We start from the raw sequence: 14,909 nt of genomic DNA, 5'->3' as shown, positions 1-14,909 counted from the left end.
CAACGTGATGCATTAGCTCATAGGTTTGCTTGCTTTGTTTTGAGAAAACGGGGATGACGGCTGTGCTGGGATGGGGAAACTCAGACTGTCCTAATTGGCTTCTTTGCTTACAATGGACTAGATAGGCTCACTTCCACTCCTGTCTATTAAACCTCCTTGGGCGAAACCCCATGTTAACGCGCTGTATAGCTAAGCTTTCCCTGCCGAGTCCCGACCCCACAGGAAGAGAAACGGCACGTCAGAGGGGTTGGACTCAGCACCCGGCAGGGAAAGCTTTTATCCAACCTCCTTGCTTGGCTTAGCTAGCACGTTAACGCGGGGGTTCATCCAAGCGGCAGCGGCGTCGTGGTGTAAACAGAACAGCACTCCGGTTAAAGGATCTGGTGGATCCGCCTTTTACCTCCTTCCATGGCTGAATGGAAAGAGAAAGGGCGGTAGGGAACTCAGAGAGCGTCCGCTGCAGACTTTCATCCTGTTTGCTAGGTCGGCGGCCGGCTGGACCGATGAAGATCAGGCTGAAGAACATCTTTGTTATTTATTTTATAGTGTCGGTCATCGGGTTGCTGTATGCGCTCATGCAGCTGGGTGAGTTTGAGGGACCAGGAAGGACGGCCTTCTGTTCTTTCCTACTCAGGGAATCATCTGAGGCGCATCTGCAGGGTCTGTCAGACAGGGGCGCACGCACGGGGCCTCGCGGTGGCGTGGCTAACCCCCGACATGGCACGTCGGCATCAGCATAATGATGCATCTCTCTCTCTGCCCTTCGGAATGTCAACGTAACTGGGTTGCTATATTTGCCCTGACGGGGAAAAAAAGAGGACACCAAAAAAGCCCCTTCCCCATCCTGCCACGCCCCTCCCCCCCACTCAGTCACCTTGAGTTGACCCTCCTCCCCCCAAAAGAAAGCCATCTCCTTCTATACATCCCCCACCCCCTCAGCCAGCAGGTGAAGAAACTGGCTGAGTGAGTTCAGAGAAGTGCAGCTGTGCTTTCGTGCGCCACTGGGAGCAATCCAGTCTTCCAGCTGCGCTCCAGGATCTCCGGGTCGGGCCACTAGATGCTGGGGATAGAAGCAGGGAGAGAGCTTTATTTTGATTTTCTAACAAGGATCTGGGTGGGTGTCAGGAAATGAAGCATCAAAGGTACACTGTATTGAAAAGGGTTTTGCGATCTCAGACACCCTGGTTCTTTTCTTTTTCTCCTCAGAAATGTCATGCAGACAGTTTCTCTTTCTGCATGCCAAACTGGTTTGTGAAGCTTCTTAACTATGAGGGGTCTGACTTAGAACTTCGGTGAAAGGAGCTCTTGCTAAACTCTAAAATACCTATTTGCCTTTTTATTTATGTATTTTTTTGCTCTGGTAGTGCCTTTGGCCTCTTACTGGGGTGTCTCCTTTCAGGAACAATATGTTTCTGAATAAAAGATTTCTTTTTCAGATTGTTTTCTTTTAGGATTGCTGAAGGATTCTTTTATTACTGGTCACATATAATAAATAAAATTGGAGTCCAGCGAACTAAAACTTCCACATTTCACTTCCTTCTGTTACCTGCAATATTCACTTATTACCTGAATTAATCACTCTTCCAAATACAGACACTAGGTGGAGCAGAGTGTGCTCTGTAGTATGATGTCTTAAGGTCCGAAACTTTATTATGGCATATTAAAGAATGAAGAAAGGCACAGGAAGGGAAAACTCATATTTAACTGTCGAGGTATAAAGTTTAAACAAAGATTGCTAGTCATTAACTTTTTTTTTAGTTGGATGTTTAACGTGATAGTGATGATCATTGCAGCAAAAGGTGGACTGGTGTAGAGCTGTTTAAAGAGAAGGCTACCTCTTGTATTCTGTCACCATGTTGAGTGATTTTATGGGATTAAACACTAGTCACATGAAGATATTTTTCTTTGACTTCATGTGAATGACAGTGCGCTCTTGATAAACATACCAGGGAAAGCTTACTACAGGTCAGATTTATTCAGTGAGTTTTTTTCTAGCGAAAAAGGTGCCGGTACTGAAATGGCAGGCCACCTTTCAGGGGTGGGGTGATTACTGAGAGACCCACCCCAGAATTGCCAGGCCCCCTGAAACCAGCCCCAGAATCTCTGCTAAGGCAGAATTGGGGTGTAGAGCCTGAGTTCTTTCATTAAAACTTGAGGACCATGGGTCAATTTTAGCAGACAATGGAAAAGGTGCCTGTACTCAGTACCCCCAAGTACCCCCTCAAAAAAGCCCTGGATTTATTCAGCTTGATTCGTGTAGACACAACAGGAAAATGTCTTAATCAGACCATAAAACTGACCAATTAAGCTTTTCCTGGGGACACATCTGTTCCTTGTGCAGTGACCAAATTTCCAGAGATGGTGAATGTTTTAGCAGTTCCTGGTTTGTGAACCTGCCTTGTGATGTTGCTTTTTTGAAATAAATAGGTGGACTGGCTGGCACTTTATTTACCCTGGTCTGTTATGTTTTCCCTTTTAACTTAGCACGATAGGTGCCACATTGAATGAGGTCAAAGCTGGTGCAAGGTTATCAAGTGTCCTGGATAAAGTTTTTGTTGTTTTGGTTGAAAATTCAATCCAAATTGAATCAGGCTGAAGTTTTCCTGTTTTGAGTTCGATCCCCAGTTTTCTACCCTTGCAGTGTGCTCTGAAAGTATTGCTCATGGGTGGGGTTAAGTGCATTGCTGTCCAAAGATCCTTGAGTTAAAACAATTACATGGAATAAGCTCGTTTTTTAGCTGTTTACAAAAATCATTTGGAAAACAACTTAATGCATAAGACTAACAAGTCCATCCAGTCTGCCTAGTTTATTCAGATGGTGTGTTTACAATTGGAGGTGCTACGTAGGTTTGCTTAGAAGCAAAGGAGGGAGAGACAATTGGTGCTGTATGCTCTGTCATCTCAATGCTGACTGCACACATTTTCTGGTTTCTGGATGTGCTAGCATAGTCTTTTTTTTTTTAATCAGTTTTCCCCTCCCAAACTCAGACAGCATTTCACATTGTTCAAATGCATAAAGAACATGATGAGTTGCCTTCCTGTTTCTAGAATTATTGGAATTAAAATAATGGTGACACTAATTTCTATTTGAATGAGAAGCTTTCATGTTAAAAGAAGGATAATTTTGGTGAAATTATGATTCCTGGCAGTAGTGATTCGAAGGTCTGAGAGAGCTTATTGTACTGCACTCAAAATGTCTCTAACTTAATCTAGAATACAAGTTTTTACATGTCCCAGGCCCCAAATTAAAAAACAAAACTATCTTATAAAAACAACAAAGTGCTTGGCCATGCTGTAAAAAGTTATGATTCAACAAAACTAAAATGGAACCTTTTGCCCTGAATCAGGAGTTGTGCTTTCTTGATACCCTAAATACCTGTTTTATAAATTTAATATATCTACAGATCAGTTTTGGTTGTTTTAACATGTTTTATGGAAAGGAGAACTCGCCAGAGGTAAATTAAAAAAAAATTGTCATTAAGGGTGGGGCTAGGCAAGGGGTCGGGTGGCCCCACCAGACTGGTCTGCACAGGGCCCTGCAACTGCTGACTGGCCCTGCATATCTGCCACCTTCTACAGCCTGACTCGCATTCTGCAGACTTCCTGTTATCCGCTTTCTTGCAGGTCAGCCCTGTGATTGCTCCCACCATCTCAAGTCAACCAGTGAACTGATCCATGCCAAGGACAAGAAAATCTCTCAGCTACAGAATGAACTGAAGAGGCTAGAAGCTGTAGGGAAGGCTGAAAGGCAGCATATCGCTACCGTAACTCTTCCTACTATATATGCGATTACACCCACCTACTCCAGGTAAGAGACCGGTCAATCTAGGGTTACCAACTGGCTCCAGATTTGACTAAAAGAGTTGATGAAATCTTAAGTGTATTTCAATAGAAGCAGGGGTTTGCGGTCTTTATTTGAAAAGAGAGAAACTTGGAGAATTGGAACTACAAGTTCCTGCATGCAGTTGAGTAAAACCATAGAAAGGCCGAATGCTATCTATAGGACTTATTCACCACATCCAATAATTCAAGTGTGTCTTATCTTCAACAAATATATATATTTGATCCAAAACAGCGGTGCAACTCGTCAGGGCCGTGCCAAGGGTCTCTGGTGCCCCTCTGCAGACTATCGGTGCCCCCCCCCTCGCTTCTTCATTAGATGTTTCTCCATTGCTACCTGTCTTTCCTTTAGACTGAAAACTACAGGCCCAGCCAGACCTGACAAAAGGGTCTACCACACCCTTCAATGTCAAGCATATACTAGAAAACTGTAAATTAGCTTACACAGGAAAGCAGTTTAAAAAAATATACACAATTCCTGCTGTTTCTTAACACTGCTCTCCAGAGAAAGCACTGCCTTTATAAAGAGGCTTTTCAGTGGGACTTAGAGGCAGATGCAGCAACCAAACGTAAAAAAATCTAAATCGTTAAAGTCCCTAACGATTTTAAAATAACGAAAAATGCACCAAAAAAAAAAGTCACACATGCTGAGATCGGTAGTGAAACGTACAATGTATCAAAGAATCACAATACACATCGGTCTGGACCTCTCGTTAGGACAGCTCCGTGGCAGGAAAAAGTGTTAAGTGAAAAAATAAACAAACTTTGAGCCAATCCCAGCGCATTAGCAGAGCTAAAAGCGCTGTGATTGGTCCAAAGGACCTCAGAAAACACATAAAAAAATAAAAATAAAAAAAGGATCGGGAGGGGGCAAGGGCGCTCATCAGGAGCGTCCTGTACGGACGGCCTTGCCCCCCCCCCGCTGCTCCCCACTTTCCGCTGCTCCCCCCACCCCGAAAAAGCAAACTTGTAGAAGCCCCTGCCCCCCTCCCTTCCTCACTACTCTCAGCTCCGCCTCCCGACATCCTCCGTCTGTGCCCCGCCCCCTTTGGGGATCGTCGCCGCCCTTCCCCTTCTCCCTCCGGCCCCCCCCCCCTCTTACCGGGCCCGTGCAGCGCCTCTGTCCGAAGGCGCTGCCGGGCAAGAAGAACGCTGAATCAGCTGATGCCTGCCTTCGCGATAGAGCGTCTTTCTCCTCCTGGGCCCGCCCCTGTCTGACGTCAGTAACCTACGTAGGTTACTGACGTCAGACAGGGGCGGGCCCAGGAGGAGAAAGACGCTCTATCGATGCCATCGCGAAGGCAGGCATCAGCTGATTCTGCGTTCTTCTTGCCCGTGCAGCGCCTTCGGACAGAGGAGAGAGGCGCTGCACGGGCCCGGTAAGAGGGAGGGGGGCCCGATGGAGAAGGGGAATGGCGGCGACGATCCCCAAAGGGGGCGGGGCACAGACGGAGGATGTCGGGAGGCGGAGCTGAGAGTAGTGAGGAAGGGAGGGGGGCAGGGGCTTCTACAAGTTTGCTTTTTCGGGGGTGGGGGGAGCAGCGGAAAGTGGGGGAGCAGCGGGGGGGGGGGCAAGGCCGTCCGTACAGGACGCTCCTGATGAGCGCCCTTGCCCCCTCCCGATCCTTTTTTTATTTTTATTTTTAATGTGTTTTCTGAGGTCCTTTGGACCAATCACAGCGCTTTTAGCTCTGCTAATGCGCTGGGATTGGCTCAAAGTTTGTTTATTTTTTCACTTAACACTTTTTCCTGCCACGGAGCTGTCCTAACGAGAGGTCCAGACCTCTCGTTAGTTTTCCTGCCTTTTCCTGCGTAAAGGCAATCGGAAAAGGTTAGTGCATGTCGTTTCAATGGGGTTTTCACACTAATTGCTCATCTCCATTCCGTTTTCGTTAGCTGCTACTACCGTCGAAAAATAGGCTTTAGTGCATGGAAAGGATCGGAAATTCTTCCCCGAGGGCTCATTTAACGATGAAAAACGTTTAGTGCATCTGCCTCTTAGCCTATTAAAAACTATTAGCATAATTAGGAATGGCCAGCCCTTGTAACTGCAGAGACCTAAGGTTTGATTATGCATGTTCCTGTCTTTGTTACAGTGGGGGGGGTGGGGGGGTCTCTTCATCTCATTACACAGTCTGACCCTCCCTGGGACCCAGTCTCTTGGAGACTGCTATACACTGCAAAATAAGATAGCAGATGTAAATTCTCAAAGTGGACATATTCCAAACACTAAAATGAAAATAAAACGATTTTTTTCTACCTTTGTTAGCTGGTGACTTTCTTTTTCTGATCATGCTGGCCCAGTATCTGATTCTGTTGCTGGTATCTGTCCTCTTAACTCTGTTTCCAGGGCTTCCTTTCCACTGTATGTATCCCTCATTGATAAGTCTCTGACTCTAAAGTTTAGCAATTTCATTAAAGCAAAATGTATTTTCAAATATCACAAACTCTCCCTATCCAAGCAGAATGTTTTATATAAAAACAAACACACAAAAAAAGCAATCAGATTTTTACTTACCAGCTATTCTACGTCAGCTAAACTTCCTCAGCCAATTAAATGGATTTTAGCTGTAGCTATGATAATTATGTACACATCATTGCAGTCATGCCCTCCTCTCAGTGTACATGCTCAAAAAACAAAAACTTTGAACCACTTACAGATAACAATTACACTATTTATTTTTTATTTCTCCCCAGTCTCACTTGCACACCTGCCTCCAAACCTGTTCTCTTTAATATGAATGTTGTTCCAGCTCACCCTGAATGAAAGTTGTTCACACACCAAAGCCATAAATAGCTGCTGGTTGTACTCTTTGAAGCAGCTTTAGCAGAGCAGCGTGTCTGTCTCAGCACTGCTGGGCTATCTTCACTTCCTGATGCGGGAAGGGCAGGGGAGAGAGGAGAATCACAACTTCAGGTAAAAGATTTTGCAAGTGAGTGGCGCCATCTAGAGTTCGGTGCCCCCCTGCATTGCTTACCTCGCTTACCGTGTCAGCACGGCCCTGCAACTCGTTAACCTACTTCAATGGTTGTGAGATTTACAGCACCTACCTCCTCATCAGTGTAAAGGATATAGAAAATTTGACCAACACTTCTTTCACCTTGGCCAGTAAGTGATTCTCACAAATACTTAGCTTTAAAAAATTTTAGCTTTTGTCAGACGAAGGGAACCTACATCTGACATGATCACGTTTTGTCTGACAAGGGCTGTCTCAAGGACCGTCCCCTGCAAATACATAAGAAAAACCCTTATGAGTTCGGTATCTTAAACCCCCACAAAGGTTCCCCACATTTTATTTTCTTACCTACAATACTGCTAATTCCAGCTCGGCTTAATGTATCAAGGATTTCTCCTGCCAAGATGGCGGCGGCGTGTTTCAGAAACTCTATATATCCCTCATTCTCACAATGTCATCAAGCTGTGCCCCCCCCCCTTTCAAACTCATATCAGGGATATCCATTCTAATTCTAGATTTAAACCTCCCGGTATCGCCAGTTTCAGCTGAAATATCATATGCTGTTCTCTGTAGTTCAATACTCCTATCAACGACCGGAACCACAGAGGATCACTTCAGACTTTATTATGTTGGTTATACAGAAGAACTATTTCTGGCATCAAGATCAATTTCTTCAGCAAGTTCGGGGAGTAGCCATGGGGGCGATGTTAGCCCCATCAGTGGCTACATTATTTATAGCCCATTTGGAGTCAGAAGTGATTTACCCTTCACCACAGTTTCAAAAAGTTTTATTTTGGAAATGCTTTCTTGATGATGTGTTTTTTTCTGTGGACTGATAGTGAGCAATCACTTAACATGTTTGTAGAATGACTTAATACTTTGGACATGAATATCCAATTCACCAAGTCAGCAAGTCAAACATCTATTGAATTTCTCGACCTGTGGATCACCAAGGAAAAGGGAGGTTTTCCACTTCTATTTACCTTAAGCCTGTGGAGCACAACATTCTATTGCGCTTTGGGCGCCATCATCCCTACCTACTGAAATATAATCTCCCTGTGAGCCAGTTCCTTCAGTTACAGATGCTTTGTTCTTCCCTGGAGGAATTTAAAGAGCAGGCTAGGGATTTAGAACTACGATTTTTGTCCAGGGGTTATCCTAGGGGAATTGGTTAGGAAAGCATATTTAAGAGCTAGATTTGCGCAACACCCTTTGCTTTTGCAAGGACAGAAACCACAAGTGGAGGAAGTATTGACATGTTCTTCCATTCACCAGGGTCAGTCAAGAAATTGTCCGTGTATTAAAAACGCATTGGCATGTGATGCAACTGTTTTCCATATTCTCAGCTTTTCCAGTTATTTCATATACCAGAGGGAGATCTGGGTGTGAATACTTGGGGAGGAATAGATATTATGAGCCTGGGATTAGGGAAGGTGCTCATCCACTATAGAGGGTTCCGAGTGGATTGATCCCCAAACTATGTATAAAGTAAGATCTAGAACTAATACGAGTTGTGTGACATGAAGAATGCTGTATATATAATCATGTGTTCCTGCAATTTAGTTTATGTGGGGAGGAGTAGATGCCCTGTGCGGGTGGTCTGACAACATAAATCTCGTATAGTTACTGAAAACTTTCAGGCTCCTTTGGTAGCCCATTGGAAGGAACATCAGCATACTGTAAAAGATATCAGATGGAGGATAGTAGATTCAGTAAGTGAGGGGAGGGAGGGTGGTACTATTGATAGAGTTTTGAACTACAGAGAACAGCTATGGATCCTGCCCTTATTCACATAGCAAGTCACATAGCAAGTTATTAAGGGATCCTGCCCTTAATAACACTAGAAGTCATGGATCCTGCCCTTATTAACACCAGAAGTCTACTACTACTACTTATCATTTCTAAAGCGCTACTAGACGTACGCAGCACTATACACTTGAACATGAAGAGACAGTCCCTGCTAGACAGAGCTTAAAATCTAATTAGGACAGACAAACAGGACAAACAAGAGATAAGGGAATATTAAAGTGAGGATGATAAAATAAGGGTTCTGAACAAGTGAATAAGGGTTAGGAGTTAAAAGCAGCATCAAAAAGGTGGGCTTTTAGCTTAGCTTTGAAGACGGCCAGAGATGGAGCTTGACGTACCGGCTCAGGAAGTCTATTCCAGGCATACGGTGCAGCAAGATAAAAGGAACGGAGTCTGGAGTTAGCAGTGGAGGAGAAGGGTGCAGATAAGAGAGATTTACCCAGTGAACGGAGTTCCCAGGGAGGAATGTAGGGAGAGATGAGAGTGGAGAGGTACTGAAGAGCTGCAGAGTGAATGCACTTATAGGTCAATAAGAGGAGTTTGAACTGTATGCGGAAACGGATAGGAAGCCAGTGAAGTGACTTGAGGAGACGGCTAATATGAGCATAATGACACTGGCGGAATATTAGTCGTGGTTCCTGCCCTTATTAACACCAGAAGTCATGGATTCTGCACTTAACACCAGAAGTCATGGATCATGGCCTTATTCACACCAGAAGTCATGGATCATGGCCTTATTCACACCAGAAGTCATGAGTCCTGCTCTTATTACTACTACTACTTAACACTTCTAAAGCGCTACAAGGGTTACGCAGCACTGTACAATTTAACAAAGAAGGACAGTCCCTGCTCAAGGGAGCAGAAGTCATGGATCCTGCATTTATTGATACCAGAAGTCATGGATCCTGCCCTTATCCTCACAGCAAATCATGCATCCTGTTCTTTATTCATACAGCAAGTCATGGATCCTGCTCTTTATTCATACAGTAAGTCATGGATCCTGCTCTTTATTCATACAGCAAGTCATGGATCCTGAACTTATTCACACCAGAAGTCATGGATCTTGCCCTTATTAACAGCAGAACTCTTGGGCCTTGACTTTATTAACACCAGAACTCATATGGATTGTGCCTTTACTCACACAGCAGAGGTCATGAATCCTGCCCTTATTAACAGCAGAACTCTTGGGCCTTGCTCTTATTTACACCAGAAGTCATGGATCCTGCCCTTATTCACATAGCAAATCATGGATCCTGCCCTTATTCGTGATTTCCCTTCACTGTTGAGGCACCATAGCAGAGGGACCACCTCTTTCCAACACATTCCACTGTATCCCCACCATACGATGCACACTTCATAAGATGAGATCCAAAGATGTTGCCCAATGGGCTACTCAATGGTTCTACGAGATGCTCATTGTATAAAAGAATGACCTACCATCCACACCACAAAGGTATTAGTTGAGGTACTTGCAACATAAGGATAGCTCTCCTTAAAACATCATTCAGCCTACCTGAGGTTCCCTTTGAAGGCACCACAGTTCCATACACCGAAGTGTGGTGTTTTATAGTAGGTGGAGGAAGAACAGTTAGCATTGAACGACCCCGAGGAAGATAGTTTGTTGATTTTGCACTCTTCTTCCTTCAATATAGACAAATTCTTTTGCTCAAGGGGTATTCACTCCTAAAAAAAGGTGGCCATACATATACCTAAAAGGAAACAGAAAAACCTCAGCCTTACATGCAGACTGTTCTGTATTCTGGACCTCAAAATCCATCAGATCAGCATGAGATATTCCTGGGACAACGGGAAACATACCATGTGCTGAATTTGCAGAAAATGAGTGATTCTTCTGTGCCCTTCCAGACTGCATAATTAACTTCTCTGATTCTGTCAGTTAGGTCTTTACCTGCGAACAGATGTAATAATCTTTTTTCCAAGAAAGTAAAAGGCAGCCCGCCATATCTTCCTTCCAACAATTTGTGGTGTTTGGCATGGATGTTCATGATGATCTCCTTTATTTTATACATGACAAACTTTCCACAGTACCTTTTGTAAACTATTATGTCCCCACCAAGGTGGTGGTGTGATGATATAGCATATCAATATTCTTCCGTGACATCAAAGGGTTGATAGAGCTGCAATATGGGTATATGTATACGAACGTCTAAATAAAGTCCTTCTCATTAACAGATTTCAAACCAATATGAAAGCAGATAAGAGAGAGAGAGAGAGATTAAAAGGAACACTATATATAGAGAGAGGGTCTTATATACATATTGTAAAGAAGCACCTCTCCGTGCTGTCTGCTCTCGACCTGCACCTCTCCGTGCTGTCTGTCTTCACCCACCCAAGAGACCTCCTCTGGAGACTGATGCCTTTTCCACTCAGCTTCACTTTGAGTTCTCTAGTCCCCCAGAACCCACCTGTAGTCAGTGGGCCTTTCTGCACACTTCCCTGGGGATACAATTATTGCCTGGGTCCCACCAACCCTCTGCTCTTCCCTTGGTTTCAACTTTCCGACACTTTTTGCCTTGGGGAACCAGCTTGAAACCAGACTTCTCTGTGACTGCATTGACTCCGGCCTCTAGGTTTGGTCCTCCCCTTTCCCTCAGGGTGACCTCTTCCTTACCCTGCAGTCCTGGCCCGGCCTCCCCGCTGTATCTCTTGGTAACCGACCCACCTTACCCGTTCTTCTGGTGGGGCCCCCAGGTCACCCTTCTCTGGAAGATAGCCCAGCTTCCTCTGCTTGCAAAAATATGCAAATTAGCTGGTTGCATGTAAATTCAGTTTATTAGCTAGGTTACAGTCTTTTGGAAACCTGGCTTTCCAACTCTTATTCTGACTGCGATTCATCCCCCCTGAGACCATTTACTGGGGAACATCTGGGTCTCAGGGTATAACAGCCACCTCCCCTGGATAGGACACACTTTATCCACCTTAACCTTACAGTCCTATCCTCCACCCCACGGCTGTTAGTTCTGTCTCAGTAGCAATTGTGCATAACAATCATATCCATTGCCTGGCCCCCCACCAGGTAAGTACCTCATTGGGTTTGGAGGGAACCTTCTCCTAACCTTTCTCTTGAGCTCTACTTCAGCAGGCCTCTTTCCTCAGTCTTCCTGCGAGTAATCCTCAGGTTCCCCCATCTTCTCTCCCCTCCCTAGGCTTAGAGGAGGCTTTTATAGGGTGCCCAATAATCCATCCCACCTCTCTTTAGGCCTCTCCCCCTGCTTCCAGAAAGGTCTGCACCCAGAACTCTCTCCACCTTTCCAGCTTCCACTCAGAGAGTCCCCCTGGTGGCCTCCCCAGGGAAGTACAAGTCCTATGCCACGAGCACCCCCTTGCTGTTCCTTCTGGTCACTACCATGGACTATACCCTTGGGCTCCCTCTAGTGGCCAGAATGGGCATTTTTAGGTTTTCCATGGGAGAGCGCCCTCTGGCGGCCTCCTCATGTAAGGGCAGACACTGTGGTTATCACAATATGTCTATTTATACAAATAGATAAGAACATGTCAACAATGATATTTGGATTGGTATCTCTGCCAATCACCTTGTATATGTGAGCAGTCATCTTTTTATATATACACAGCAATGTGTGTGTGTGTGTATATATATATATATATATATATATATAGACACAGTGCAATCCGCTTAAGTGCGAGGGTCTGGGACCAAAGAAATACATGCAGTTAACTGGAGTGTGCACTTAACCATTGTGACCCAAAGAAGCTTGACATCTGATAAACGTATGTACAGTACTGTTTATTATATGTACAGTATACAGTCTCCATTAACTGACGTTAGGCTTACTTGAAGTAATCAGTCATAGTCCTCTGTACACTCTTGTGTCTGTGAGTTCCATAGACTACGTCTGCCAGACGGTAAATACTTGGAATGCCCTCCCGCGGGAGGTGGTGGAGATGAAAACGGTAATGGAATTCAAACATGTGTGGGATAAACATAAAGGAATCCTGTTCAGACGGAATGGATCCTCAGAAGCTTAGCCGAGATTGGGTGGCAGAGCCGGTGGTGGGAGACTGGGCTAGTGCTGGGCAGACTTCTACGGTCTGTGCCCTGAAAATGGCAGATACAAATCAAGGTAAGGTATACACAAAAAGTAGCACATATGAGTTTATCTTGTTGGGCAGAATGGATGGACCGTGCAGGTCTTTTTCTGCCGTCATCTACTATGTTATATATGTCATAGCACTGACACCCAGTAGCCTCCAGATAGGCCCGCACGGTGTTGAGACTCTCCAGCGCTCTTTCAAAAGTGACAGGAGGTTGTTGAATTTCGTCAGCATGTGCCTCGCTTCTCATTTCATCATCTGTTTCATCATCAGCCATTGCCTGCGTGTAGGCGCATATCTGGACATCAGTGCTGTTGTCAGCTATTTGTAGATCGTAATCAACAGCTACGTAGTGATGAAACTCCTCTTCAGTTACACCGGCTGGGATGTCAATAGCTTGTTCATCTGACGCGTTTGCAACAGCTGCATCTGTTTCATCCCTCTCCACATCCCTAACAAAGCTTGCCCACTTGAAGCAGTTCACAATGGTTGCCTGTGTAACATGATTCCAGGCTTCTTTCTGCATATGTAGGGAATCCAACAGTGATAGATTACGAACCAGTTCAACAGCACGTTTATCCTTGCCAGTCTGGTCATCCATAACGCTCATCAGATGACGTAGCACAAGAGCCCAATAATGTTGTTTGAAATTGGCTATTATGCCCTGATCCATAGGTTGGATCAGAGAGGTAGTGTTTGGTGGCAGGAAGACCACCTTGACATTAACCTGACATCATCACTGTGTGCAGCACAATTACCACAAAGCTACAAAATCTGATGCTTTTGTGCTCGCATTCTAGTGTCTAACTTCTTTAGCCACTGCTTCCAAATTTCCCCAGTCATCCATAAATTTGCGCTAGCCTCGTATGACACAGGAAGTCGCTTAACATTCTTGAAGCAACGGGGCTGTTTGCTCTTCCCAATGACAAGTGGTTCCAACTTCTCACTCCCATCCATATTGCAGCAAAGGAGGATCGTCGGTCGGTCCTTCGACATTTTACTTCCTGTAGTTTCGGCTTGTTTGCAAGTGTTCCATCAGGAATCGCTCGCCAGTAGAGACCGTTTTCGTCAGCATTGAAAATGTCACGAGGTGCAAACTCGTTCAAGATGGTAGTGTGACCTCACTCTCAGTAGTTTAAACTCACCCTACTATACCTGATAAATTACCTCAGATGAGTTTAAGCCAAAACGGGTGAAAAGATACACAGTTAGTATACTAACCCCGTACTTCTATTTCTAAAATAGAGTAGGAAAAATTCTAAATTAACAGAAACATCAGTTGACTAATAAGAAAAATCTAAACTTTAATACATGTTTGTTTTAGATAGAATCACAGGCAAACTACTACTACCTTCAGATAAGTATTAACACTCAATACTAAAAAAAACATATGAATTCTTTTTCTAATCTCATAAAACTTCAGAATCTAACAAGTAGTTGATTCTTTACATTTATATTTTATTTCACAGAATTCCTTTGGAAAACTCACACCAAAGGAATTCAGGTAAGTTCTCCAGTTTATTTAGTATATTTTTTTCTTAGCTGAGGTTGAAATTTTTCTTTTCATCTCACGACCAGATTTGCAGCTTTACTTCTAGCGTGGGGCCGGCCCAAGGCTGATTTTTTTTTCTTCTTTGATGCTGGCGACGTCTCCTCAGGAATCTTGTTTCTTCTTCCTATAGCTCTCTTACTTAAAATAAATGAGGAAGGAAAACCCTGTCTTCCTGCCTGTTCATAAGTACTAAATAAGTGTCATTAATGGAACGCAATTCTGTGGCCCAACTCACTAATAAAAATAAAATTAACCATAGGTTTCTAAACTTCCAGGCCTATGCTTCAACTTTCACTTCCCTAACCTAAAGGGCACCTGAACAAGCACTACCATTTGCTTCCACTACAGTACTCAGACAGTAATGCAGTTATCATTCCAACATACAGACTCACAATCCATTCCAGCCTCTTAGCACTCACACTCTTTAAATGCTTTCTGATACTATATCAAAATTAACTGTTGATTTAATGTTATAAATAGTATCAGTTTGTTTTCGTTTCTATCACTATGTTTAGAATTCACAAATCCTTTTTTGAATGCACACAGCACTTTCACTAATCAGTGATACAGAAACTTTACCTATCCCTGCCTCCTAGGAGCTTTCATCCAATCACACTGCATACACAAACTTTTATTCTGTACACTCAGCCTGACTCACTTCCCAAAAGTTTACTGAC

The 14,909-nt window shown here is 44.2% G+C and overlaps 1 protein-coding gene across 1 annotated transcript in view; it reads left to right on the top strand.

Annotated features, from left to right (window-relative positions):
- The first annotated feature begins 206 nt into the window (after nucleotides 1-206).
- B3GAT3 (beta-1,3-glucuronyltransferase 3) overlaps nucleotides 207-14,909 on the top strand; it is a 60,795-nt gene continuing 46,092 nt past the window's right edge. The window contains 2 exon segments of the mRNA XM_030217538.1: nucleotides 207-585; nucleotides 3,625-3,808. Coding sequence (XP_030073398.1) covers nucleotides 417-585; nucleotides 3,625-3,808 — 353 coding nt within the window. The 5' untranslated portion in view covers nucleotides 207-416.

The sequence above is a fragment of the Microcaecilia unicolor genome, chromosome 11 (genome assembly GCF_901765095.1).
Source record: "Microcaecilia unicolor chromosome 11, aMicUni1.1, whole genome shotgun sequence".
Taxonomy (NCBI): domain Eukaryota; kingdom Metazoa; phylum Chordata; class Amphibia; order Gymnophiona; family Siphonopidae; genus Microcaecilia; species Microcaecilia unicolor.
This window is presented reverse-complemented; position numbering and strand designations above follow the sequence as displayed.